General features: G+C 32.4%; 1 protein-coding gene across 3 annotated transcripts in view; it reads left to right on the plus strand.

The window, feature by feature from the left end:
• The window catches only part of Con (leucine rich repeat protein connectin), a 232,542-nt gene extending 212,516 nt beyond the window's left edge, over positions 1-20,026 (plus strand). For all 3 annotated transcript variants that reach the window (XM_085199296.1, XM_085199298.1, XM_085199295.1), the window contains 2 exons: positions 15,468-16,531; positions 17,482-20,026. In XM_085199296.1, coding sequence (XP_085055422.1) covers positions 15,472-16,531; positions 17,482-17,966 — 1,545 coding nt within the window. In that variant the 5' untranslated portion in view covers positions 15,468-15,471 and the 3' untranslated portion in view covers positions 17,967-20,026. The remainder of the gene's footprint in view (positions 1-15,467; positions 16,532-17,481) is intronic.
• Positions 20,027-27,957: the final 7,931 nt, after the last annotated feature.

Consider the following 27,957-nt stretch of genomic DNA (forward strand, 5'->3'; position numbering starts at 1 on the left):
TATTACAATGCCATTTGAAGATAAATGCGGTAGTTGTGGATTCGATTGTCATTGGGAAATGATTGCACTTAAAATTATCTTCATTTCCATGCTATGGTAGACAAACTGCAGCTTATATTCGGTTGAAAAACATACATTGCAGTGTCTAGACACTATTCTCTGTATAATCCCTGTATCACAGGAAAATATTATAAAAAAAAATGTAGATGATAATTTATTTTAATGGGAACGAATCGTCTTAGCACTAGGTTTCCATGTTCCCTCTGCCTTCTCTGCTATGTGCAGGATAAAACTAAAGCTACATATAGGTAAAATAAATAAAAAAATAAACAATTTTCTCGATACACTTTACCTACACTATATTCAGATTGAATTTCTTCGAAGGATGATCTATTTCCGTTCAGGATGCTTAGGGTTATAAATAACGGATCCTTTTCGGGTATCATCACTTTTTGTCGGAGTTGACGAAAATTCTTTGCGATTTTTAGATGAAAGAGTTGACATTTTTGAGTAAAAATAATTTAAATCTAATATAAAAAGTATGTTAGAATGTTATTTGCCTGTTTAAATTTGTATCCTGGGCTTATAATAGGAAATTCTAACATAACATAAATTTCTTTTTATATATTAATTCTATCTAAGAATTACCCGCGTGCTGTTTAATAAAAAAATATTTAGTAGTGATTAGTCACTTATAACTTCTAATTACAACATGCATTTGTATTAAAACCCATAACTTTCAATTATTGTAAAAAAAATTCGCAAATTACAAACAAATATTTTTGTATGTATCAGTTAATTTTTCTATCCACAGGTACTATAATAGCTTACTATGAATTTAAAAAAATATCGACAAATTTATATCATATCCACAAACGCTAGTACATCCCTATAATTCAATTGAATATCACTGAAGTGAGGGGATGATTTATTTCTGTCCGGATGATTTGGGACATAAATATAGGATGGACATCATGTGTTTCTGTCAATGTGGCTAAGTGTTCAAGAAATTTATTGTTTTAATATAGTATTGACACCAGCGTGACACGAACACCGGCATGGCACTGGGACAGACTCAGAATGTAAACGTGACTTTTGTGGGTTCGATTTTCACTCGAAGGAATGATTATTATTAATTAATTTTTATTTTTGTGGAATGCCACGGTCAATGAAGCGCCAAAACCCGGCATTAACTGATGCGATGCGCAGAAGGAAAAAGCTAACATACCGTCAAGCCTGCCTGCCGTTGGTGACGTGACTCTCCTATACTACTTACTTCAGTTGCGATTCAACACACCACAGATACTGGCGTAAACCTACTCTAAGCCGTAGTGATGCATTTAAAATATAAGTGTTTATCGAAAAAAAATGATAGTGTTTCAACACTACGAATATTTTGCTGTCCACAAAATGTTCAAAATAATGCGTGCAGAGAGGCTCAAATTCACAACTATCGTGCATGCCGTACGCTTTTACAATCAACTTTAAAACAAAGACATTTTAAAAATACTTGTTTCAACATAATTCAGGTAACTTGAAGCTAATAAGTACGATTTGGCTTACGTACTAACTAGAGGAGATTTGTAAGAACTTTTTGATGGATCTTAAACTATGATTTGGGGCACTCTCCTTGGCACAGATTACAGAACATGCTGCCAGAGGATGCACTTTTCTGAATTATTATATTATGAAAACTTAAAATTATGTAGCTCATGTGTGATTTATGTTTAGAGAACTGTAATTATTTGCGGGTTTGAATACGGTAGTTAGGTCTTTCATTTAAGGAAGAAATTATTATTTTTTGTCAGGATTATTTAGCTTAAACCAGACGCTCGAGTCTGTCATTAAACATATGTACATATAACACTTCAGAATCGAATTAAAAACAAAATGACTTCCAGAAATCCACAAACTAAAGAAAACATATGAAGCTCTTATTTTGGTCATTTAAAAAGAAACATCTATAATTTTCCGTATCTATATTTCCTGTCTTTTCATTGTTTATGTAAATAAACAATATGCAAAGAAGATCCTAAGGTTGGCACAAATTAAACGCGTTTTTCTTTTAAAAAAATGTAAAAAATTCTAGAAGCTTAAATATAATTAATAATTCGCGCATTCCTTAACATCTCATGTCACAAATCTATTCGAAGGTCGTATACGAAATTTATGCCTACGAGTATGTCCTAGGGCAATTTAAATATTTCATCTTCAAGGCAATCCGATTTGAATATGCTAAGCTGACAAAACTGCCGTCAGCTATCATTCACAGATAGGATGATAGTGGAGCTCTAAAACGCATGCGGTCATCCTTTAGCAAGGCTCGCTGGCCGAGTCCATACATTTTCAGTATAAAAGAAACTTTATTGAAATATTCTGAATAAGATTTTATCTATTTCTGGGTACATTTACGTACTTGAGTAGATACTCTATAGAATTAGTCATATTTTTTTGTTTACTTCTCTCTTATCTTGCATTTTAAGCGAGAAGGGAAAATGTAGTTGGTAATATTTATATTTCCAAACTCTAAATTACACAAGGCCTTAGTACTAATATTATAAACATTTCGTTCTCCGTTCTCGGAGTGTCTAGGCACTAGCTTTTCTTTGAAGGTGAAGTAAATATAAGTATTGAAACTCAATGAAAAATAATCAAAAACAATTCGCAGTGGTATTCAAATATACTTATACATACAGAAGTGCAAACAAATCTTAACACATATTTCTTATATATTATGATAAGCAAACAAAATCTAACGTTAGGACACTCCTTTCTCTATTTTCTACTCAAACAAAATCACATTCAAAAAATTAAATCATTGCATTCACCGATATCTACAACAAAGACATCGAAAAGGCATAATGATAGGAGAAAACAGAAACTAATATTTCAGACACAAAATAGCAATGATTATACAATGTAACAGAACACCGGTGAAATTATTCAAAGATTAAGTCCACATCACATCGGCTCATAAGATTTCTCTTCGGTAATAACGTAGTACATTTGTAAGCTTAGAATTAGTTTTAATACGATGTGCCATCTAAATTACAAAATTTGTGTCTTCTATTGCTATCCTTTGGTTAATTTATGGATAAGGCGCTCGTTAAATTGCAATGGGATGGACTAAGTTTGTTTGTTTTAAACTATTCGTGTTTTCGGTCTATAAATTGTGATAGTTTTTTTGGTTTTCTTTATAGTGATTTAGTGACCAGTCACTATATTTTGCACGTGTGATAATACTGGGTAGTACTAAGCTCACTGGTCCTCCTCGTAATTCTTGCTCGCTTGTTTATGTGTATTTTTATTAGGCTTTAGCCCGCGGCAGCTTATGAAAGAATAACTTGAAGTATTGCCTACAACAATGACTAATATACATATGGAAGCTCTCTAATTTCTCGCGTTCTCATGATTATTTTCATTATTACTCTGCTCCTATTGGTCGTGGTGTGATTTGTCTGGCACAAAATTATGAGCATAAATGTTACCCTAATTCAAATTTGAACTCACAACCTTCAAATTAAACACTACCACTGCCCGATAGGTATTCTCCATCACGTAAAGCAAAATTTTATTGCATCCACCAAGCAAACTGACCTATCTCCATTCTGTTTGAATAGAACGTACACAACACTCATAGCTCAATATAATACGGGCGGCTGTATCAACCAATATGCGGTACACAAACAAGGGATTGGCAAGTGCCGCGACGTCACGTGCCAAGCATTAACTTCTTGTTACGATCAAGTGGTTGTTCAGATTTTAGGACTTTTTGATAATTTTGGAGAGAGACCATCGGGGCGCAAGAGCACAAGCGTGCAACTGTTAATGCTATTGTTATGGATTCGATTCACACTCGAGGGAATGAAATATTTAATATTTTAATTTTTTTCTTCTGGTAACCAGAATAAGAATTCGGCGGGAATGTGGGAAACATAAATGTATGAATGACAAATAGTGTTTTATTACTTAATTCCCTCTACCTATTTTGCTATAGACGGGATAGAAGCTTAAAAAAAGTAAAAAAAACCTAAAGCTGCTTGTTGTAATTGAAATATATTTTACTTTACTATACATATCTTAGGGTACGACAATGAAATCTTAGTTCTAAGGTGCTCTTAGTGTTCCTGTAACTCTACACCGTGTTATAAAATACCATTAAAGATTAGATTTTGTTATAGTTTTAACATTTCATATTTACGAAACAGCTTAAAAGTACCGAATCACTTCATATTGAAACAAAAATAATATTTGTAAATAAGAATATAACATGAAACCTAAAACATAAAAACCTAAACCTTTACGGTTTATAAAACACAATTCAACTGACTTAACAAGTAATTTTTGAACCAATTTCTTAAACATACCAACCAATCGTTTCCCATGGTTTTTTTTTAATCTCTTACTTACCCCATTTTGGCATTCGACCCGGTCATCCTTGCCAGAACTATCACGACATAATTTTTATTATGTATTGCATTTTTATTGTAATACCTAATATACGTTATGGTTTCACAATTTTACTTCTACAATCCAGTTCTATCTGGAGGATTTCCAAATACCTAATTGAAAACTTACTACTTGTTGTAAGATTGATAGTATTACTTGTGACGTTGTTATTACCTTGAATTGATTATTCTAGTATGTGATAATAGGCTCAGCGGCTTCACACTGCATTTAGTAGGTTAGTGGGAGTGTACAAAATCTATTTTTTGTGATTTTTGTTTGCCTACGATACTTTTGCCTATATATGACGAAGCCGTAATGGCGCAGCAGCACAGCGTAAACGAGACCGCTGTAAGCTCCATAGGTTCAACCACTTGGTGGGTAAATTGTCTTTATTTCCTCGATCTAGTAGAAATATAAAGAACGGTGTTCATTTCCGCTTAACACTTAATATTTGTGAAAATTGGGTAGAAGGTGGGGATCGCAGTGCAGGTCCCCTTTATCTTTGAAAAAAAATATTTATAGCTATGACTTTTGTATTTCGATCATTCGTTTAAATATAATACGGCTGACTGAATATAAATAAATACATATGTGTGATTAAATATAATAAATGTGCACAAATTCATTGAGTCTCTAATTAATTTTATGTCTGTCTATTATTGCAAATGCCCTAATTTTGGACCTATTAAATGGATTTTGGTCGCTTTGGCATGAATTTTCAATTTATTTCAATTCGCGGTTTGTAATTTGTAAAACAAATTAAAGGTTTTGTAGTTGACTAATTTGTTTATGGTTTAATTACTTTCACATGTATTATGAATCGTGTGTGTAATAGGCGTAATTTGTTATTATGACGTTAGATATGGCTGAAATGTTTCGATTTATATTTACTTGTATATTTTTCAATATTATTATATCATAAATAAAATATATAAAATATCTTCTAATGGTCAAACAATTGCCACATACGAGTAGTGTGGGAATCTTTCCATGTTATGCGACGTATCTAACAAGTTGGTGTTCCTTGCTTGATACGACATCAGTTCTTGGTTCTTCTTCCAACAGTATGCGTTATATACATATATTTTATGCAAACGAAGTTGAAAAGAAAGTTGTTATAATATAATGTGCTAAGAAGAAAGAAACAAACGTAAACATTGTCCCTATATTACAAATTACCTATTCAAAACATTAGCAAAGCTTAGATCATATAATAGTCCTTCCATAGTACACTATTTAAATCCTATTTTCCCAGCTGGGTCGTTCCATTTTACTATAATTTAGTTAAATAACGTTGTATTGGATATCCGAGCGTTGCTGTGTGAACCAATCTAGTTATTGGAGATGAAGTGTTTATTCTACACTAATAATTTGGAATATTAAAATTGAACTTAATTACTTTGCTCTTTTTACGTTTTGTTTGTAACATTGTTCAAGCATTTCGTAAGCAGCTTTGGAAACATAATATTAAAAATATCATTATATTTCAAATACAGCATGTTTATAAATCGGATTACACTTATTACGCTCTTCTCGAATGGCCGTTTCTTGCTTGTTCATATAAAAATAAAGCAAAGTTAATTCTCGTCTAAATACAATTTGTGTTCTGTATACATACATGTTGTTTTATTTTTTTTTCAGGTTCATGTTTTTCGCGCTTAAGGCAGGGTGGGCGGAGAATCCAGTGCTTAAACACTGGTTTCTCGAATTTTCAATGTTTTGTTTTATCTATTTTGACAAGACAAGCGCGGCGTTGATATCCGCCACTTAAATAACTATATCATATATTCGGGTGGAATTCGGTTTTATTTAAATCCGGCCCAGTAGTTCAGAAGATATGCGTGTACATACAAACTGACACACAATCAAATAATTACTAAAGATAACTATGTTAAGCCTCCCATATTGATTTACAAACACAAGTTTTATACTTTTCTATTATAGTATAGAAGAAGATAAGCCCTTTTAAAATATATCTATTTTTGTAATGTTTTTTTGACTTACATCCTTTTACTTTTGCATACAAAACAAAATTAATTTTAAAGTTTTCCTACGGTATTCTAAAAGTAACGAGAAATACCGAGAATAACTGTAGCCCGTTATTCTGCCTTACTACATCTTGGATTAAATGTTGTAATCCTTTGTGAAATTGCAGATATAAGGTTAAAAATATATTTATAATGTTCAAATCATTTATAAAGTGTAAGCTTGGAAAGTTACCGAATTCTGAAGGCATTGCATGTTGAATGGCGGAATTCAACGCCGTGATTTGCTTCAATACCTGAGCGAAGAAATGAAAATATAAATTTAAATGTCAAAAAATTGATCTCCTCGAGTAGGGATCGAACCCACAACCAGGTTCCGAGGTTCCCTCTATTGCCTATGTGCGTAGCGGTATAGCGTGAAGCTGAATTAATATATGCAAGTCTTTATACACAGATTGAATTAACAGCAAATTTAAAGAAAGTAAACTAAAAATATTATCATGTTCACGAATATTAATTTTTCACGAACTTGCTTTTATAAAATATGATTCTATAAAGTTCTGGACTGAATAAAATAGCTTAGAAAAGGCTCAACTAATTTTATCGCATGATTTAATTTTGCAATTTGTATTAATTGGTCCAATCGAAAATTAAAATTGGAATCGCAAATAATGTATTTTATATATAAATTTTTGTGATAAAATTTTTTACTGAAGCTAAAGTAAAATTATTATTATTATTTTACTTTAAAAAAATATCTATGTAATCTGTATTTATGCTGTAAATATGTATTTTATTCACGACTTCGTGTCGCGGCTGGTTTGCTTAGCATAGGTGAAATCCCAGTCCGCTCGACGGCCGCAAGCCGAGGTTCGAGTCCCGCAGGGGGCGCCCTTACAGTCGTCGACTTCCTCACAGGCAGCCACTTAATAAAACAACATAACACTGTCATCTATGCTGACATTACTGACACAAATCTTTAATTTGGTGCACTTAATTTGAAAACCCCTGAAATTCAGGTAACCCTATTCCTATAAATTATCTATCAGATTGAGTTATCAGCAAAGTTGGGTGGTAGGGGCCTCGTTTTGTAGAAAATTCATTAAACCTTGTCGAATTTACACGCGGGCCTCGCTCGGAATCTAAATGTGGGGTCGGCAGAAAGTTTTCGTGGTTGAATGTAATTTTGAATTAATTATTGTTATAGCATATTATATGGTTTATAGATACTATAGTTTATGTATATGTTTTTATTGATACTAAGTATATAAAATAAAATGTTAATAGATCTATGGCCGAGTTAGTAATTCCATCTATATTAGAGGAAGAGTTGGTATTTCAGAATTGAATGTCACAACCAGAACATAGTATTGTGCTCCCATGGCCAAAAGATTTCGGTTTGCAAAGAAAAAGGAAGTCAAACATATAAATTAATATTATTTTAATATATTATGACTACGAGAAAATTTGTTTTATTTGAAACCAGTCTTGATAAGTGAGAGTTTGTCAACACGACAGGTTGTGAGATAGATTTCCATTTGAAGCAATGAAATTGTTAATATTTTTATTTCTTCGCTAAAAGTAACAAAGCAGCCAACAGTTTCGTCATTCAACACGTAGTGCCTTCAGTATCGTAGAGGGAATGGAATATTTTAACACTAGGTTCCCAGGTTTCCTCTGCCTACCCTGCTGTATGCTGCGGGTTACAGTATAAAGCTACAAAAAAAAATATACACGTATTTGAAGAATAAAGGAGTCTAAGCTAAATCGACCGAAAATAATTTTGTATTTCATTTTATCAATAATATTCGTTATTAAAATACTTTCCGACGAAAACTGTAAACAGATTGGCTCATATGTAAACGTAATAATATTAATTAAAATTGTTTCTTTTTCTTCAATATTTCAACATTTTAGAGGCAAAATAATATAGTCAAGCTTTAAATGAAATCTTTCGAAATATTAATGTTCGTTATTGCAATACTGTTTTTATTCTTTTCAGTTTCACTTTGCAATTCCGCAAGGTAGGCTGAGGGAGCCTAAAATTAAGACAGACCGCTCACAACTGGCCGCTTCTAGTCGTTGCTTTGCAGTTGAGTGGTGGAACTCAGTCCTGCACTTTGCCTCGATACCAGAGCGAAGAAATTAAAATATTAAATATCTCATTTTCTGGAGTGGGAATCGAATCCACAACGTTGCATTTATTTATATGCTTGTGCCCCTGCTCCACGACTGACTTTTTTAATATTTCGTTCGTTTTCGTTAGTCACAAATATTACTTGGAAAATATAATTAAGAGTAGGTACTATTCAATATGTTTCTTTAATCAAATTCATTTCAATTTATGTTTAACTTACTTCAAAAAGGTAAAGTTATCAATTCGCCTATCTTTTTCTGCTAAATAAAAAAATAAAGAAGAATTACGAACTAAAGAAAATTTAATTATAAAAATCCCTTAACTGGAATTACTAAATTAATTTTGTATTTATTTGTAATAGTTAAATTAACTTTGGCCTAAAATAATTAAATTATTATTTTCTATATTTTACTGTGTGCATTTACATATAGCTCACTTTACTGCTTACTATTATATTACTATTATTATTAAAACTATATATAGATGAAAAATTTGCAGCTTTAAGTTTTCCCCCTCCTAGAAGGCAACATATAAGATATATCTTATCATTAGGTTTCCGTTGCCTGCTATGAGAGGGAAAACATATACCGTTCCCTAATATCCCCTTTATTTTCGAGACGTCGACGTTGACGTAACTCAACGCCGCGTTTCGAATCTACATCCAGCGAGCTAAATCAAATTCAAGTCAACAGCTCAGAACGACAAGATTCACTTTTACGGCACTCACTCGGATTATGTACGTTTCCATTAATATACATTAAATTAAGAGTGTCCCCGCAATTTTCCGTAAACCCTCAAAGGGATTAAGAACATATGTTATTTACATACGAATATAGTATTTCGGTGCAAATTGTAACGTTACATATAAAAATGTAGGCTCTATTGAAATTTCACTGCCAATAATTAATCTGTGAATATTTTAACCGTTTTCATTTAAATAAAATATTTTATTCATTTAGTTTGTGATTGAACGCTTAGTGGTGATTATGATGTGTATTGGTGGAGCAAAATTATGTTAATAGTTATTTACAAGTTTAATGTTTATTGAGAAAATTCGAAAAATTGTTGAATTGTAGATCCTATAAAAATTTGATTGTCAAATTATCATAATTATAGCAGGCAAAGTTTAAAAACTCTTTTCTCCATTTTCCGATCAATTTTCGATAACTATAGTACGAGAAAATGAAAATAATTAATTACCCACAGTGGGAATCGAACCCACTACCGTCACGCTTACTGTCAAGCATTATGCCGCTGTGCCGTGACGGTTTTTCCCAGTGTTTTGTTAAAATGTAAAAATACTTTAAAACTGTATAAACTTAAGAACTGTGAACTTTATACATTCTTTCCAAAAAAAATATTGACAGACAGACCGACAGACAAATTATAAACCAGACCAAAGAAAAAAATTAAAAGACCACGTGACCGCGCGATACATTGGACAACTAAACAAACAACTTAAGCAAATATAAAACTTATATCAATACCAGTACATCAGTAAAACATGAAACACTTTTTAAATTCCAACTAAAAGTCAACATTTTAGAAGGAACTGCCTCCAATCGTAGCCAGTACGTGAATAAATCAAACCCTTACCCAACCTTAATCGTTTCTTAAATAATATCAGAGACACTCTATCTCCCTCTAAATGGACCATTGGGAATATAAAAGTTGAGACAAAAAATGTCAAGCTTTAGGTTTTGGCGTTAAATCTTGATAAAAGGGCACAAAGGTCCCCGAGATAGAAAGATTTATTGTCGCAAACGTTTCGTATAGATAAATTCTTTTGAATAAGAACTGTAGTTATTATTACGTTGGCAATGTATTTGTCAGTGGGAAATGATTTATTGGACCGGCTGAATATGTTTTACAAGTTGTTCCTGGATGGAGCTTGGTGAAATTTGTTTTTGAGGAAAAATGTTTATGACTAGAGACTAGTCGTGTCGTAAAGGCATGAGCTTGCAACAAGCGTGTAAAAGCGACAGGTTATGAGTTCAATTCTGACTCGAGGATCTGAAATATTTAATATTTTCAATTCCTCGCTCTGGTAAGAAGACAAAATGAGACGAAATGATAAGTTCCACCGTTCAACAATGCCTCCAGAATTCGGAGGAAAATGCAATGAAATAGAAATGTCTTAATGGGCACTGAGTGTAGTAACTCTAAGTTCTCAGGTTTCCTTTGTCTACCCTGCTATGTGCAGGATACTCATTTTATATTAAATGTATAGTACATTTCATACAAAATTTATAAGTTTGTAATACTTATTTAGAAATTGTATAAAAAATTTAATGTAGAGTGGGGTTTCAACCCGTGCCTCTTGAAACCAACCAATTATTATTTACGTGTATTGTAAGTTTTCAGTTCAAGTCAAATTTCTTAGTGTTTTTTGTAGCTTCAAGCTTTTTCCCGCATTAGGAAGAAGGAACTGTCAAGGCATTCCGTTTTAAATTTAATTCTATAATTGGAGACATTCTGTGATGAGTGGCAGAACTCAGATGTGCTTCAGGGCGAGAAAAAAAAGATAATTAATTTCCCCGTGTTTTCAGTCAGAGTATATTACTAAAATATAATTTAAAAAAACACAAATTTTAAAATGTATAGCACACTAAAGCCTGATTAGAGATATACACAACTTCCATAGACTTTTTAATTATGTGACGATGATGAATACCTCATTATAAATTTAATAACTGTCTCTCTTGAACGTAGCTTATGAAGAATAAAATGCGATCATAAATATGAATAACTAAATAATTATATAAAATTTTTAAGATCTGTATCGATGCTTTTAAAAATGCAATAATTTTAATTAAAATATCAAGCAATATTTTTAATTAAAATATCATATAGAATAATTTAATTGCAGCTTTAGGTTTTGCAGGTTATAAGAAAAAAAAGAAAGGATAGGAAGGGACTTGGATATTTGATATTAGTTTCAGCTTGATACCTTCACGCGATTTCGAGATAAATGGACTTGACAGACTAAAAACGGAACCCTTATAAGATAACAATTTATCACATTGTATATTTACCAAAATAGCATTTTTAGACCATAAATATAACATTTTGGTAAGCGTGATCTTTGTGAGTTCAATCCACACTAGGAAGTGATTAAATTAATAGCTAAGCTTGACCAAACGTGACATGGAGTTTCATCACTCAACACAAAAAAAAATAAAAATTGGGAGTATACTTGGAAACGGAGTGCTTAAACACTAAGTTCATTCTGTCTAGACAGTAAAGTGTGAAGCTATATTTCTGATTTGAGTAAAAAAATCCCTACAGAAACGATTTTGACCAAATAAAGTAACGAAAACGTAAAATTTCGTTCTCAGATCAATACTACTTACATAATGTAAGGTGAACTTAAGACTGAGCTTAGTGCTTAGAATTCCAGATAAAAATTCCTCCGTTCTCACACATTTGAATAAAAACTTAGCAAATATTACGGTGTTCTGTTACTGAAATAACTTGACTTGAGCTTTCACATAGAACTTTTGCTAAGCATGTTTCACATCAAAACTTATTTTTAATTATGTTATACTTCTGAATTTAAAGAAAAATCATTAAATACGGATTTATCAAGATATTAAAGAAATTATTCTATTATTTTTTTTATAAAATAATATGAATGTTAAAAAAATAAAACAAATTAATGGCTTTCTTTTCAAAAATTAGTCTCAAAATATGTTTCAATTCAATTGCCTTATGCACATTTATGTCTTTACATGATCGGCAATTGAAGGATTACTTCTTCGAATGAATATTGTAGAAAAAAAACCAAGTTTTCTATAAATTACCCAATACTCAAAAAAATCATACACAAATAAATAATAAATATTTTTTTTAAAACGAAAAAATCCACATATAGGGGTGGCAAATAAATCTTTTTCATTGTTAATCCGGCCAGCGGCATCAGATAGTGTGACGCGCCTTACGACCCGCTTTGAATTTCAAATTTATAAACGCATGTTTCACAACCCTTATCTGAGGCTACGTTCTGGATATTACAGAAGCTAATAACTTTTATGTATACGTCTTTGTGGAGTAACCTTTGTGATGTTGGTGATTAGGTTTATGTATTCATATATTATTATTCTAATATTTTTTTGAATTATTTTATAGAAAACGTGTAAAATATTGAAACCGCGTCTCGAGGAAGGGAACGTCCAGGCACTGTTACAAGTCAATATCTAAATTTACATATTAATAATAGTAGTATTTCTTATAAATTACTGGATTTCCGCTCACGTCATTTTCATATAGAAATAACCAAGAGAAACTCATTTCATTTTTCAAAAAAATTTTATAGGCTCGTTGAATGATGAAAATGACGAAAACCAAATGATTGCTTCTGACTTATATTCTGACTGCGTTTCTTATCCAGGAGAATGAATTGTTTTCATTTTCTCGCTCTGGTACTTAGATGGTGCACAGAGCGGCGTTGAGTTACACCATTAACACGTAATCTCTTAAAAATTAACCTGTGCCTAGGGAATAGAGTATCTTAACACCAGATTCTCCTCTTTCTATCCTGCTAGATACAGTCTGATATAAAAACCTTTTAAACGTCCTCCGAGCGGGAACCGAACCCATAACCTTCGCATATACTGCGCCATAATAGCTTCAAAACTATATTTTAATTACGATAGTAATAACATGAAATGTCGAACGTTGAGTGCCACTCATCACTCTAGTATCGCTTACTTTAATAACAAATTCTGTAAACCAAACATTATAAAGTATTTAATTATTTATGTTAATGTGGCTTTTGAATGAAATTAATTAACAAACATTAACAAATACAACTATGTTTTATAAAATACTAGTTCTGTTAACGTTTACTAAGGACTGTTAACGCGACGGGTTGTGGATTCGATTCCCACTCGAGGGAATAAAATATTTAATAGATTTATTCCATTCCTTCCTGTAGTAACGAGGCAAAAAGCGACGTTAAGTTTTGCCCCTCAGCACACGCTTCCAAAATTCGGTGGAAAGGTAAACGGAAGTGTCTTAATAGAAATGGAGTATCTTATCACTATTTTCTCAGGGTTCCTCTGCCTACCTTGCTATATGCGGTATACAGCATGAAGCTAAAAAAGAAAGAACATTTTTTCATATTATATTACTATATTAAAATCCATAAATTTACATAATATATTATGATACAATGCCGCAACATAGATTATTTCAAAATCAATACTTAATATTTATTGGCAATAAATTTGGATCGGTAATCCTGTTTGCGCACATCAGTAATAAACCAGACCTGTTCAGGCACTATAATAGTACAGTAGTTAAGTATTAGAGTAAAAAGGTTAGGTTTACGTTGAAAACTTGAGGAGTCCATATAATGACAAGATGTGAATATAAGGTGAAGGACTAACTAACGCTCACGCTATGTACGACACATAGCAAGGCAGGCAGAGGAAATTTAGTGTTGAGCGGCGATACTCAACGCCGTGCTTTGCCTCGCCAGGGTGAAGATCTGAAAATTTTAATTATTTAATTTCCTTCACTGGGAATCGAACCCACGACCTGTCGGGTTTACAGTCACATGCATGTGCTCCTGTGCCACGACTGGCCTCATTCAAACAATGAAGTATTTGCTCTATTTTATAAAAATTAGACGCAATCACAAACTATTGATATACGTGGAAACGGATATGTCTAACGAGGAACGGAGTTAAATACCACTAGGTTCCAAGGTTCCCTCTGCCCACCCTGGCAATGTGCGATGCGATTATAGAGATTAAAATTAAATTTAACAATAATTCTGTCTGTGTATTTTGTATATTTTTGACGAAACGTGATTGTTTTGAATTAAGAACGAAGTGTGGGAGACATTTCTCTTATCTCTTGGAAGATTTATAAAATTTATTTTTTTATTAGGATTTATTATCCTAATAAAAAAAAAATATATATTTAACCAATATATTTTTTTGCAATAGCAAAAAAATATTGTGGTTGTAATTCCTACTCGAGCAAATTTCTAATAATTTAATTTCTTCGCCCCGAATAGAAAAAAATAGAATAGATCTACGCAAATAGAATAGATCTTTGAACAGAAGCAGGAACCAATACTTACTGCTCTCTATTCACTCGCATAATATTTGCTTCATCAGTGCTTATATAGGTATATTGTAAAAATAAAAATTATTGTATATTGGTTTCACTGTAATGACATGTCCATCAATGTTTTTGATTTCGGCTCTTGTCCTCGTATTAATGAGCTTAATCAAAGTAATTATTGGCAATCACGACGGAACAGCAGCGTCGAGGAGTTCTTTAATAATTAACTCGCTGTGAGAGGCACAAAAGTGGAACTACCCTCTTATTTCATTTTATTACATACATACCTTGAAATATGTACTTTGCAAGTAGGTCAAATATATATTTTTTTAATAAATAATTGCATTCAGTCCAATCTTTCGGAAAAGTTATATTTAATTACAAATATACGAATGTATGAACAAAAAGCTACCTATTTTTTTAATTCTTTTACACTTAATTTTTTTTTCAGCTTCACGTATCCTGGAAATATCAGGGGGTAGGTTGACGGAACCTAGTGTTAAGACACTCAATTTCTCGTTGTAAACCGGTCGAGGCATTGCGTGCTGAATGGCGGAACTCAACGCTGCGCTCTACCTCTGCACCATTGCAAAGTAATTAAAATAATACATTTCCCGAGTGGCAATCGAACCCACAACCGTTGCGTCTACAGTCACACGCTTCTACCATTGCGCTACATCGGCCTCATGCAGACATTTAAATAACAGAACGTATTTGGGAATCGGCCATCAGCCGTTGAACTTCACACTTGCCGTTGTTTTTTATTTAAACGCTTACGTAAACAGTTTGTCAATTTTAACACTTGTATTTATTTGTTTCAGATAAATGAAAATGGAGCGACGAATAGCGAAGATATTTTGCACTTTAATTATATTTTCGATACTGAGTGAAATGACGGTCGCTGTACAAGTCCGGGACAACAACAAGCGGCGTTCCAAAGAAAAATCTGGTGGTTTCCAAAAAAATATATGCGACATCACCGACCGAGACTCAAAAGTGCATTGCTACTGCGAGAATACGAGAGAACCTAGAAACGCTACAAAAGCTGAATGCTGGGTGTTCAACGGCGGTATACCTCGTGACGACCTCATTTGGCAAAGTTTCGCATCGCAACCGACTTTACAAACTTTGTCTTTTAACGTTCGCGTCGATGGCGCGCTCGGCTACGTGCCGACCAAAGCGCTTCAATACTTACAAAGACTTAAATCTATAAATATTAAATACGGCAACATTGTGGACGTCAGATCTTATGCATTTGCCAATCTGACCGGCTTAAAAGAGGCGACGCTCTCGCAAAATCAAATAGAAACACTGCAGCAATATGCATTCGCACACCTTCCCAACTTAACTGTCGTAAATTTAGAGGAGAATATGATCCTGGAGATTGGAAGGGATTCCTTTTTCGATGTACCGAAATTACAAAAGCTAATATTCACCAAGAATAATATTTCGACAATTAGCAACGGTGCCTTTCAGCACGCCTTCAACCTTGTTGAGCTAGATTTAAATAAGAACAATATATTTAACTTGAATCGCCATACTTTTGACGGATTGGCCAACTTAAGGAGATTGGATCTGAGGCGTAACCGTATTTACAACTTGACGGAATTTACATTCGCCGAGCTCTGGAACTTACAAGAGTTGCTTTTGGGGAAGAATGATTTAAAATATATATCGGAGAGAGCATTTGATGGTTTATCCCAACTGCAAAAGTTGTCCCTAGATGATAATAAACTGGCATCTCTCCCCTCCGGTCTGTTCGAGGGTGTGAGGGGACTGAGCTCGCTAGACTTACGCTCAAACGAGCTGCACGCCTTAACTTTCGACAACATCAAACCCATATTGGATAATTTGAAGCCTTTAGGCAGCAATTTGCTACTTGAAGGTAACAATGAATATTTAATACTCACTTTTAGTGTCATGATAATCTCAAAGAACATTTTGAATTTCTAACGAGAAGAAATAGACATTTCGGCAACTCAAATTTACTTAGTGGGTTCTTATTGTACCGCCGGGCGTTTTATGTCGTATAGAACTATCTTTGGGATTATCGTGCTCGTCCTTGGTAAAGTTTCTTAGCGAGAAATATCCAGTGCAGTTCTCTTTAATAGAGACACGAGGTTTACATGTAAATGATTCTGTTTTGCGCGCGACTCGCAAAATGTTGGAATGTTAATGATCGTTTCTAATGAAATTTGTTGAGTGCACTTTGTTTTTAAATATATTTAAAATTTGGTTTAATTTCGTGAAAAATGATAGATGTTTTAATAGTATAACTATAAAATTGCTAAGCAGATTTAAGTATGGTTAGTATTTTTGTAGTGAAAGTTAAACAATAGCTATAAATATTTCATACAATAATTGAAACTAATTTTGGCTCGGTGGCACAAGTGTTCGACTGTAAGAGTGACAAGTTGCGGGTTTATTTCCCACTGAAGGAAATGAAATGCTTAATACTTTAATTTCCTTATTCTGGTAACGAGGCAAAATGTGGCATTTAGATGTTCCTCGCAATATGCAATAGTTCCCTCTGCCCTCTTTGTTATGAGCAGCTTTGGTACAACGGAAACTAAATAAATGATAAGTAAATATTGTATTTGATGACCGTCGTCGTGCGATTGACTGTTTGACTGTCAAGGAATGGTTGTGGGTTTAATTCCTACAATTGAGAAGAATTATTTCCATTTCTGCGTTCTCTCTTCAAAATTAGACGATAAACGGGAAACGCATTGTTCCCTACTATAAACGGGTATCTCGTTTATAATAGGGAACAATAAATAATATAAGGTAAAAATAAGAATAATATTTAATTTAGTTTCCTGTCTATTTCCACAGAAAACAACTTCGTATGCGACTGTAGATTAAAATGGATGCATTCCTTAAGAAACGAAACGAAAAGTCAAAACACTAAAGATTCCTTAGAAGGTGTCACTTGCAAAATGGATCCACCGATAGTCAGCTCAGCGTACAACAAAATGCCCGATGAAAACATAGAAAAAATTGCACAAAAAATCTCCCTAGACTCATTTACAAAAACAAATTCCACGAGCAAGAAACTAGACGAATTAAAAGATATGTCAAACGACTTAAGCTCCAAGAGACCAGCTAAGAGAAATGTATTAAAAATTCCTCCAGAAACACTACCCTGTCCCGTAGAAACTAAGAAAACAACTGAAATACCTTATATAATAGATCACGTTATACCAATTCAGAATGAAATGAAGACATTTAGGTTCCAAGAGATGAATGCCGCGAACAAGGCGTCTTTTGTATACCATCTAGTATTATGGAGTGTTTGCTTTGTGTTTTTCTTCACTTAGGTTGTTAGATTCTACCAAGATGGACACTATTGTAAGGGAGAAACAGACTATTTTAAATTTAAATGCTGATTATGTAAATGCAATTTGAGCTTTTCGTATAATATAATAACTTTTTAGGTTATTAGAAAAAAAAATTAACAGTTTATTCGATTGTATAACATATTTTTTTCATTTACTACATTTATTTTGTGGTTAATACTAATATATATTTTAGTCATTATTAATAATATTTAAAAGGAGAGAGGATCTTGGACAGTGGAGGGGAGGGTTAATATGTATTTTAATGACTCTTAACTCACTCTCTGTTACTCTAACCCACTCTTTTGTCGCACATCCCAGGAATTGCTGTGAGCTCCTCCCACAGCACCCACACCTTGAATTAATGAAATGTTAAGGAATTTCTTCTATTTTGCTTAATTAGAAAAAAATATGAATAATATAAATTACTTGACTAATATAATCTACTGAACAGTCAGTATCTGTTCTAAAAAAAATAAGAGGCATATTTGTTATATCCATTATCATTTTTCCATTTAAAGTGCATATGTATACAATAAAATTAAATTACGAGTATTATATTTGTGCTAACAAAGCTCGTTGGAAACTAAACAGATTTTAGATACATATATGATTTGAAAATATAATAATACCTACCTAATATTTTAAATATAAAAAAAAATAAACTACAATTTTGACTAATTATTTTACTGTTCAGGTAATTCATAATTACAATTAATTATTTTAATATTAGTATGACAGTGTATAAGCATGTTCGTGTTATTTCAAATTCGAATTATTTTAAAAATTTCAAGAGTGTCATTATTATTTCTAAAAAAATCTCTTTAACTAACAAAATAAACTATTTACTCTTCTATTTTAGCAGCACCAGCTCAAATTGCATTTAAATTAAGGCTACTTAAGTAATTTTAAGCGAGCACAGTTCTAAATAATAAATTGTAATATACTATACACACAATAAATGTTGTAAATTATTCAAGTCTAGTCATAAATGCATAGTTGTAATTCTTTTATATAACTTTGTATTTATAATTTAGAGTTAATTTAATTTTTTAATTAATATTTTTAAGTTTATTTATAAATAATGCTATGTCGAGGTAATTTACTTTAAGCTGTTTTTAAGAATATTTGATAAAAAAATATGTTATGGGTTCAATCCCGCTTTGGGTATGCTTATATAATAAATGTTTTCACTTTAAACGGTTTTGGGTTCGATTGCCAGTCGGGAGAATGAAATATTTTTATTTCCTCGCCCTGCGGACAAAGCGTGTAAATTTAGCAGATTAACGTAGTGTTACATAACTTTCTCTCTGTCTAACTTGCTACGTGCGAGTAGTGTGAAGCTGCTAAAAAATAATCTATCAACGCAACGCTTTTACTAAGACCATAGATTAAAAAAATATAAACATTCATCCGAGAAGGGAAAGAACCCCCAATTGTCTTTATTCACAGTTCTGTGCTGTAACATTTCATTATGTAATAATAATAGTAAGAGTAAGCTGAAATGTGAAAATACTTAATGTCTATGAATGTGGGTATGGGTACCGAGAATTGTTAATAATTATTATATCATCATCATATTTGTCAAAATAAAATTACCATTAAATAGAAAGATATCTTTTAACTTTAAAATAATATAACAACTTTTATATATTATTTAGTATTTTTAAGCTGAATTTTAAATTAAAATTGTATTTAAAAGTATGAGGCTGTCGTGGAATCCCCCTGAAAATAATGACTATATTTAAATTATTTTCGTTTCTTCGCTCTGGTAAACGAATCGCGGCGTTGAGTGCTGCAAAACAACACGCAATATCCCAAAAATTAGGTGGATATTGTCTTAACACTAGTTTTCCTTTGTCTACTTTGTTGCGCGGCATAATGCATGAGGCTTACTTCTAAATCACTGTGTAATTATCGCTAGCAATAAGTTTTGTTGTAATTTTTGTATTTTAGTTAGATTTTCGTGAACATTGTATAAAACATTTTAACCTTACATTTTTTGTATGAGTAAATAAATATCTGTGTAATTTTTTTAAGTATCTATATCCTTTTATTTAACCTTCTATTAGACGAACCAACCAATAAACAAAAAGAAAAGGCTTTAATATATTTATAATGTAACAACTTGTAGTGGGCTCGAACCCCACCTATGTAGATAATTATAATTGACTAGCGGACGCGCGCAGCTTCGCTTGCTTATTTAGGGGTGAATTCTAATAAACCACGAAACGTGTTCATTGAAATATTTTTAAGAGTCTAAATTTCAAATTTTATAATAATCGGTGGCGTTTTAAAGATTTTTCCATATAAACTTTCAACCCTTTATTTGCACCCTTAAGGGATGAATTCTAGAAAACCATGAAACACATGTTCAATTAAATATTTTTAAGAGTCTAAATTTCAAATTTTATAATAAGCGGTGGCGTTTTAAAGATTTTTCCATACAAACTTTCAACCCCATATTTGCACCCTTAGGGGGAGAATTCTAGAAAACGATGAAACACGTATTCAATTAAATACTTTTAAAAATCTATATTTCAAATTTTATAAAAATCAGTGCAGATTTAATTTTTTTTCCATACAAACTTTCCACCCCTATTTCACCCCTTTAGGGTTAAAAATTTTCAAAATCCCTTCTTAGTGGATGTCCAGATTACGAAAGTAAACATCTGTCAAAATTTCACGTTCCTACCGTTAGCGGTTACGGCTGTGTGTGCGTCTTACCTCAGTCAGTGAGGACAAGTCCTTTTATATATATAGATAATGCCAAAACTAGTCAATCAGTGTTACATTTACAGATATCCTTAAATATACATTTATTAAATGAAACAAAAAAAAATAATAACAATAATCAATTGAATAAATATCTGCCGATCGTAGATAGCAACATCAATAGAGTTCGATTCCCACTCGAGTTAATTAAATATTTAATATTTTCATGTCTTCGCTCTAGTGTCAAGGCAAAGCGCTGAATTGAGTTCCACCACTCAAAGCACAATGCCTTCAGAATTAAGCAGAAGATGGGAAGCGGAGTGTCTTAACACTAGATTCCTTCACCTACCATACTATATGCGGGATACAGCGTGACTAAAAAAAATTGAATTATCTAATATGAAATGATAATTTCATACTAGAAACACGTTATAAATTAATCAATCTACATAAAAACCATAGGATTTACCATAATAAAGGGTTGTGGGTTCAATGCCCAGTTGGAAGAATACAGGCCAAAATGGAAGCATAATATTAACTAAATAAATAAATAAGACCCCTTAATCTACGTAATGTGTACCGCGAATCACTATCATCACTCGAAACCATCTCATTCCATTTTGAAGATATATAAGCTGAGCAATAAATTTTATTGAAGCCTAAGATTAGGGAGAAAATCTTAATCGGTCCTTGAGATAGTGGGAAGTATTTTAAGATGGGCTAGAGTTGCGTAGTAGGACAGTTTTTAATTGTAGATAAAATGGTTGCAGGTTTGATTTCTATTAGTTTCTTTTACCCGTTCTTATAAGGCGAAGTGTAGGGTTAGGTTCCGTTAATCAATAAATAAAGTTTCTAAAAATGGGAGAAATTGGAGTACGGAATGTCTCGACTTTTTAAAAATTATTTTCTACTCTTGAATAATCTTTGTGATTTAATAATAAATAACTGAGTAATTTAAAACGCGCGGCCGCGCGTAGCCAAGTTTTTTTACAAGCAAAACTGGCGAGCAGCACCGTGTGTTATTTTACACGAACCATTTGAAGCCACTTTTTACCTATTCGTAACTCAAAAACTATTCCATCTAAAGCTGTCATATTTGGCTCAAATATTTAGACCCCCTACCTGTATACGTGCATAAAATTTCATAAACACAGCTCAAATAGTTATTTAGATAATGACGTCCAAAAATCGTTAATTTTTAGGGGGGTGACTGACCTATAGACCTTAATGTTAACCAAGTTCCAGATGACCTGGAATGGTGAAATTTAGCATCCGGTTAAGTAATTGGGTGTATGTAAAGGAAAAAATCCGAAACTAGTATTTTTTTAACATTTTCTTATAATTTTTCAATAAATAGATTCAATTAGGAACATTTACTTATAGTGTAGCGCCTGCCAACAAAATAAGAGCAATGCATTATTTATATATATTTGCTTTTATTTATGTCACACGTTAGTAAATATTTTATTTGTTTTGTAGTCTAACTTCACTATTACTTACGTAAGCCATCTAAAACAACACGATGCTTTCAAGTATATTTTAAGATAAAATATGTCTCCATTTGTAGCTGAAAATGCCTTTAATTTATGTCCTGACAAAGCCTGCCATCATGTGGACTTCAAGGGCTTCACGTAAAAATATAAAAATATAATAAATGGATTAACATCCTTCATTATTATTTATTATAATTTAAACATATGTTTTAGTACTTATTATACTAAGAGTATTTGCATAGTCGATTAACGTATTTGATATTAAATTATTATTACAATATTTAAGTACTAAGTCCTATATAAGATCCTATAAGGGTTCTGTTTTATTGCTTTCGAGGTACAGAACCCTAAAACAGAAAAAAAATACACTAAAAAATAAATATAAAAAAAATAATTATATTGATAGAAATATATATAAAATTTAAGAATAATATACTATCTGTAAGGTCAGTCGTGGCACAGGGGCACAAAGTGTGACTGTAAAACCTGACTAGTTGTGAGTTCGATTCCCACTCGAGGAAATGAAATATTTATTTAAACTTATATTTCCATTTCTTCGCTCTGGTGTCGAGGCAAGGCGCGGCGGAGAGTTCCGCGACTCAACACGCAATGCCTCCAGAATTCAATGGAAAGTGGGGTTACTGAGTGTATTAACACTAGGTTCCCTCTGTCTACTCTGCTGTGTGCGGGATACAGCGTGAAGCTGATTTTATTTTTAATTTGATATATTGTCAGCCTACCAGCTATCTTAACAGAAGTTATTATAAAGTAATTATTAACAGTAAAAATTTAAGTAATTGTTAATAAAAAAAATAAGAGAAAAAAAGAGAAAATTAAAAATTACTTAAACAAAATAATAAAAATAAATAAATCCGCTTTACGATGTATCCCACACATAGCGGGGTAGAGAGAGGGAACCTACTGTTAAGACACTCAGTTTCCCTCTTTCCATCGAACTCTGGAGGCATTGCGTGTTGAGTTATTCCAACAAAATAATAAAATTAGAAAAAAATATTAATTAATATATCAGATTTCTAAACGCAGCATACATTCATTACTTTCAAATCTGACAACTGTCATTTAATCAACAAAATAAAAACTATAGTCGAGATTCATAGATAAATATAATCTATTTTCATATATAATTAAATATCGTCTTAAGAGTAATAAAACATAATATTATTGACCATAATAAAAAAGTAAATATCTAATTATATTAGATATATTTTATTGTACGAAGCCGCTCATATTTTAATGGTTTTTTTGGCCTGAGTTTCATGATTTTACTGGTTTTAGGAACACTTGTGAAAACGGCAGAGAACGGAGTCGACCTTGGGATCATATCAATTCAGATTGGTACCGTCAGCACTTAATAAACTTATTGTTTATATTTTTTCCAAGACATGTTGAACAATGAGTCGTTCAATAGAATTGCTTGTGGGTGAAACAAGAACTTACACCGAATTGTTCCAATGCCTCCCGATGGGAGCTGTCTCTTCCATGCTATTGCATATTCTTCGTTTGAGCGTATTGATATACAACAAACTAATAAATTGCGCGAGACTATAGTAGAGTACGTATGTCGTAACTGGAATGATTTAAGTATCTACACTAGCGCTCGAAACGGGAATCCTTACTCTTCTAAAGAAGACATGCTTTGCTTAACTACGTACGGAGCTACTTCCGAAATAAAGGCTGCAGTAGATTTGTACAGTACTAGCGGACGCGCGCAGCTTCGCTTGCTTATTGCTTAGGGGTGAATTCTAATAAACTTTGAAACACGTGTTCAATAAAATATTTTTAAGAGTCTCAATTTCAAATTTTATAAAAATCAGTGGCGATTTAAAGATTTTTCTATATAAAATTTTAACCCCTTATTTACACCCCTAGGGGATGAATTAAAATAAACCACGAAACTTATGTTCAATGAAATATTTTTAAGAGTCTAAATTTCAAATTTTATAAAAATCGGTGGCGATTTAAAGATTTTTCCATACAAACTTTCAACCCCTTATTTGCACCGTTAGGGGGTGAATTCTAGAAAACCATGAAACACATATTCAATTAAATATTTTTAAGAGTATAAATTAAAAATTTTATAATAATCGGTGGCGTTTAAAAGATTTTTCCATACAAACTTTCAACCCCTTATTGGCACCCTTAGGGGAAGAATTCTAGAAAACCATGAAACATGTGTTCAATTAAATACTTTTAAGAGTCTGAATTTCAAATTTTATAAAAATTGGTGCCGATTTAAAAAAAAATCTATACAAACTTTCAACCCCTTATTTGCACCCTTAGAGGGAGAATTCTGGAAAACGATGAAACACGTGTTCAATTTAATACTTTTAAAAATCTAAATTTCAAATTTCATAAAAATCGGTGCCGATTTAATTTTTTTTCCATACAAACTTTGAACCCCTATTTCACCCCTTTAGGGTAAAATCCCTTCCTAGTGGATATCCAGATTACGAAAGTAAATATCTGTCCAAATTTCACGTTCCTACGCACAGCGGCTACGGCTGTGCGTGCGTCTTACCTCAGTCAGTGAGAACAAGTCCTTTTATATATATAGATATAGATAGAAGTGTATTATCACAATGGTGTCCTACTTGGTTTATTCGGCGAACAGAAATGTCCTATGAAGCCCTTACGCTAAACTATGTTTTAAAAAGAGCAACTCTTGAGTTTCTTGCTATAGTAGCTTCCTATAGGAAAAGTACTTGTAATGGCCAAATTGAATAAACAATATTTTGATTTTGATTACATTATAAACCTTTCTACTTATGATTTCTGTACAAAAAGTAATGATATCCCATCAAAAACATAAATGTAAAATGAAAGCCAAGTTCAGTAATAAAACATATACTTTCAGCGATAAAAGAAGTGAGATGTAAATGTATGCCAAGTTCAATGGTCAGTCCTGAAATTAATTTTAACAATATAAAATATTTTATAACAACTGAAAATGTCCATTCTTCTTACAACTTGGAGACTTTATTTATGTGTAATATCTGACTTGGCCAGTTTTCAAATTAATTTACATCGATATAAATAAATGTATTCAAATTCTATTCTATTCAGATTCTATTGTAAATTTATATGAAAACTGGCCAAGTCAGATATTACACATAAATAAAGTCTCCAAGTTGTAAGAAGAATGGACATTTTCAGTTGTTATAAAATATTTTATATTGTTAAAATTAATTTCAGGACTGACCATTGAACTTGGCATACATTTACATCTCACTTCTTTTATCGCTGAAAGTATATGTTTTATTACTGAACTTGGCTTTCATTTTACATTTATGTTTTTGATGGGATAAGTATTTCATAGAGAAATTAGGTCACAAATCCCATTCTCTGAGCTCCTAACCCTGCAATGCTATGGGCGCGGTGAATCCATGGAATGCTAAGTAGCTTCTTCTCTGTGAGAGACACATATATCACATTTACATTTTTTTAACCATCCTAATTATAGAATGGTAGACAGTGGGAACCCAATGTTAAGAACGCCCAGTTTTCGAGACTTGCACGACTTCAAATCGTATCGTCGACCTCGACCCTGGTACCAGAGCCAGGAAAATCTTTATATGTAAATGTGAAATATTTTTTTACATTAAGTGAAAATCGAACCTACAATAGCTGCGTCATTACGTCCTATTATAAATAAACATTTACTCAATATATCTATATTTTTTTATTTTCACGCTGCAATCGGCATGTCCGGGCTCTCCTATCCAGAATTCGAGACATTACGTGTAGAGTGGTGGATCTTAACGCTGCCTTCTCTTGCCAAAACAGTAAAATAATATACAAATATATATTAATTTAATATATATTTGCGGTAGCATCAAAAAGTTTATACCAACACCAGCAATAGCACTCACTATAACATCTGTTAGTAACTTGACTCGTGGTTTGGTCTGAACTATTCGACTCGTGCATACTTTGTAGTTGAACCTAAATAGATGAAATTGATTTCAGCTGTACAGAATTACTGTAATTGTTTACTGGTTTTAATTAAGTTCGTGTATTGAATTTGGAGATGAGATGAATATTTGTAATTTTTTTCATATTCAAGAAAATAAGAAGAGAAGATAAGACATAGATAAGATAAGATATAAGAATAGCATTCTAATATCATAAGTTCCAATTAAGCTTTAAGAATATTTATTAGGTATATATATAAATAGGTTGCTTAGGTTGCCTCTGCCTACACTCCTATATGCTGGATAAAGCGTAATTGTAAAAGCGTAAACGTAAAAGTACGCAATCTCTCGAGAATTGGGCGGAAAGTGGGGAACGGAGTGTCTTATCACTAGTTTTTGAAGATCTCTCCGTCTACCGTTCTAAGTGCGGGATACACCGAGAATCTAATAAAAAAAAACAAATGGTTTACACATCCATACGTTACTTCAATCCTCTTGCAACCCTTAAGGAGTGAAATCCCATTAAGTTAAAGTAAAGTGCTATATAAATTGGGGAAGGGGATGACGAATTTGGATGCATTAGAGGGCAATAATCCGTGTAAATTATATATATTGAAATGTATCTTTAATGCAGTTGCTTGCACGTTTTAGTAAGATTCTAAATTCTTTAATTAATTATTTGTGAAAGTACCTACAAGCAAAGTTAGTATCGATATTTATAAATATAAACTTTGAAACGATTATGGGGACGTGGGTCTAATAGTAAATGTCATGTGTTGGGTGACCGTTCCAGGGAGTTTTCTTTTCTTCGATCTGGTAACAAACTAAAGGAACAGCGTTCAACTCCGGCACTTCAAAACCAAAAAGTCAATTTATTTAAAAGTGTAACTGAAAATAAAACTTGCTCATAAATTCCATTTCCTTGCTCTCTCTTCTATTTAATTTTGCACTTACTCGCTCTGATGACGAAGATAGGTTCGGCGTTAACTTTCGCCACTCAACACACAATTCTTAATTCGGCGGAAAGAAGGGGACGAAAATGTCTTAAAGGAAACGGAGTGTCTATACTATAACACTATGTTCTCATATTCTCTCTGCCTACCTTGGTATGAGCGGAATATAGAGACAAGATCAACAAAAAGAAATAAAATAAATTCTACGACGCTAATGAAGATATTTCAATGCAAGTCATATTACACTGCACTCATAACCTTGAAATATGTGTTAAAGTTTATATTTCGCCAACTATTATTGTAGTTCAAAGTAGAAACTTTTGTTTGTACGTTGCTGTTATACAGCTGAATATCAGACGTGGTGTTTGAAATAACTTGGATGAGCTTTCTAATGTATACCTTCGTCTTCAAAGTGATATTTCACTATTCAGGAAAGGTGAGTGATTTAACACCACAAAACTCTTCAAGATACTTTCGCTCGTATTTTTACGTCGAATTTTAACGTTTTAAGTGGCAGGACTCTACGCTGCGCCATGCATCGTTATCAGAAAGAGAAAACGAAAATATTAAATATCTAATTCTATTATTAGAGTGGGAATCGAACACAAAACCGTCGCGTTACACTTATGGCCCTGCTCCACTATGGCCTCAACCTATAATAAAATTAAAGAATAAACAAACGAAGCGTAAAATTTAAATATTATTTTATACAATATTCAAGCAAATACTAATACCGCGTAAGTATTCATATTTTTTTCGCCATCTAGCGACAAAAAATGTAACTAATATCTCCCAGTATTACACTGCTATGTTATTATCTTAGCTATAATGAGGTTGCTTCAAATTTATAAGACGGTGGTACGAAATAAAAAAGTTAACT

The sequence above is a fragment of the Heliconius melpomene genome, chromosome 16 (assembly GCF_056956725.1).
Source record: "Heliconius melpomene rosina isolate 202511_hmr_F chromosome 16, ASM5695672v1, whole genome shotgun sequence".
In the NCBI taxonomy this organism is placed as follows: domain Eukaryota; kingdom Metazoa; phylum Arthropoda; class Insecta; order Lepidoptera; family Nymphalidae; genus Heliconius; species Heliconius melpomene.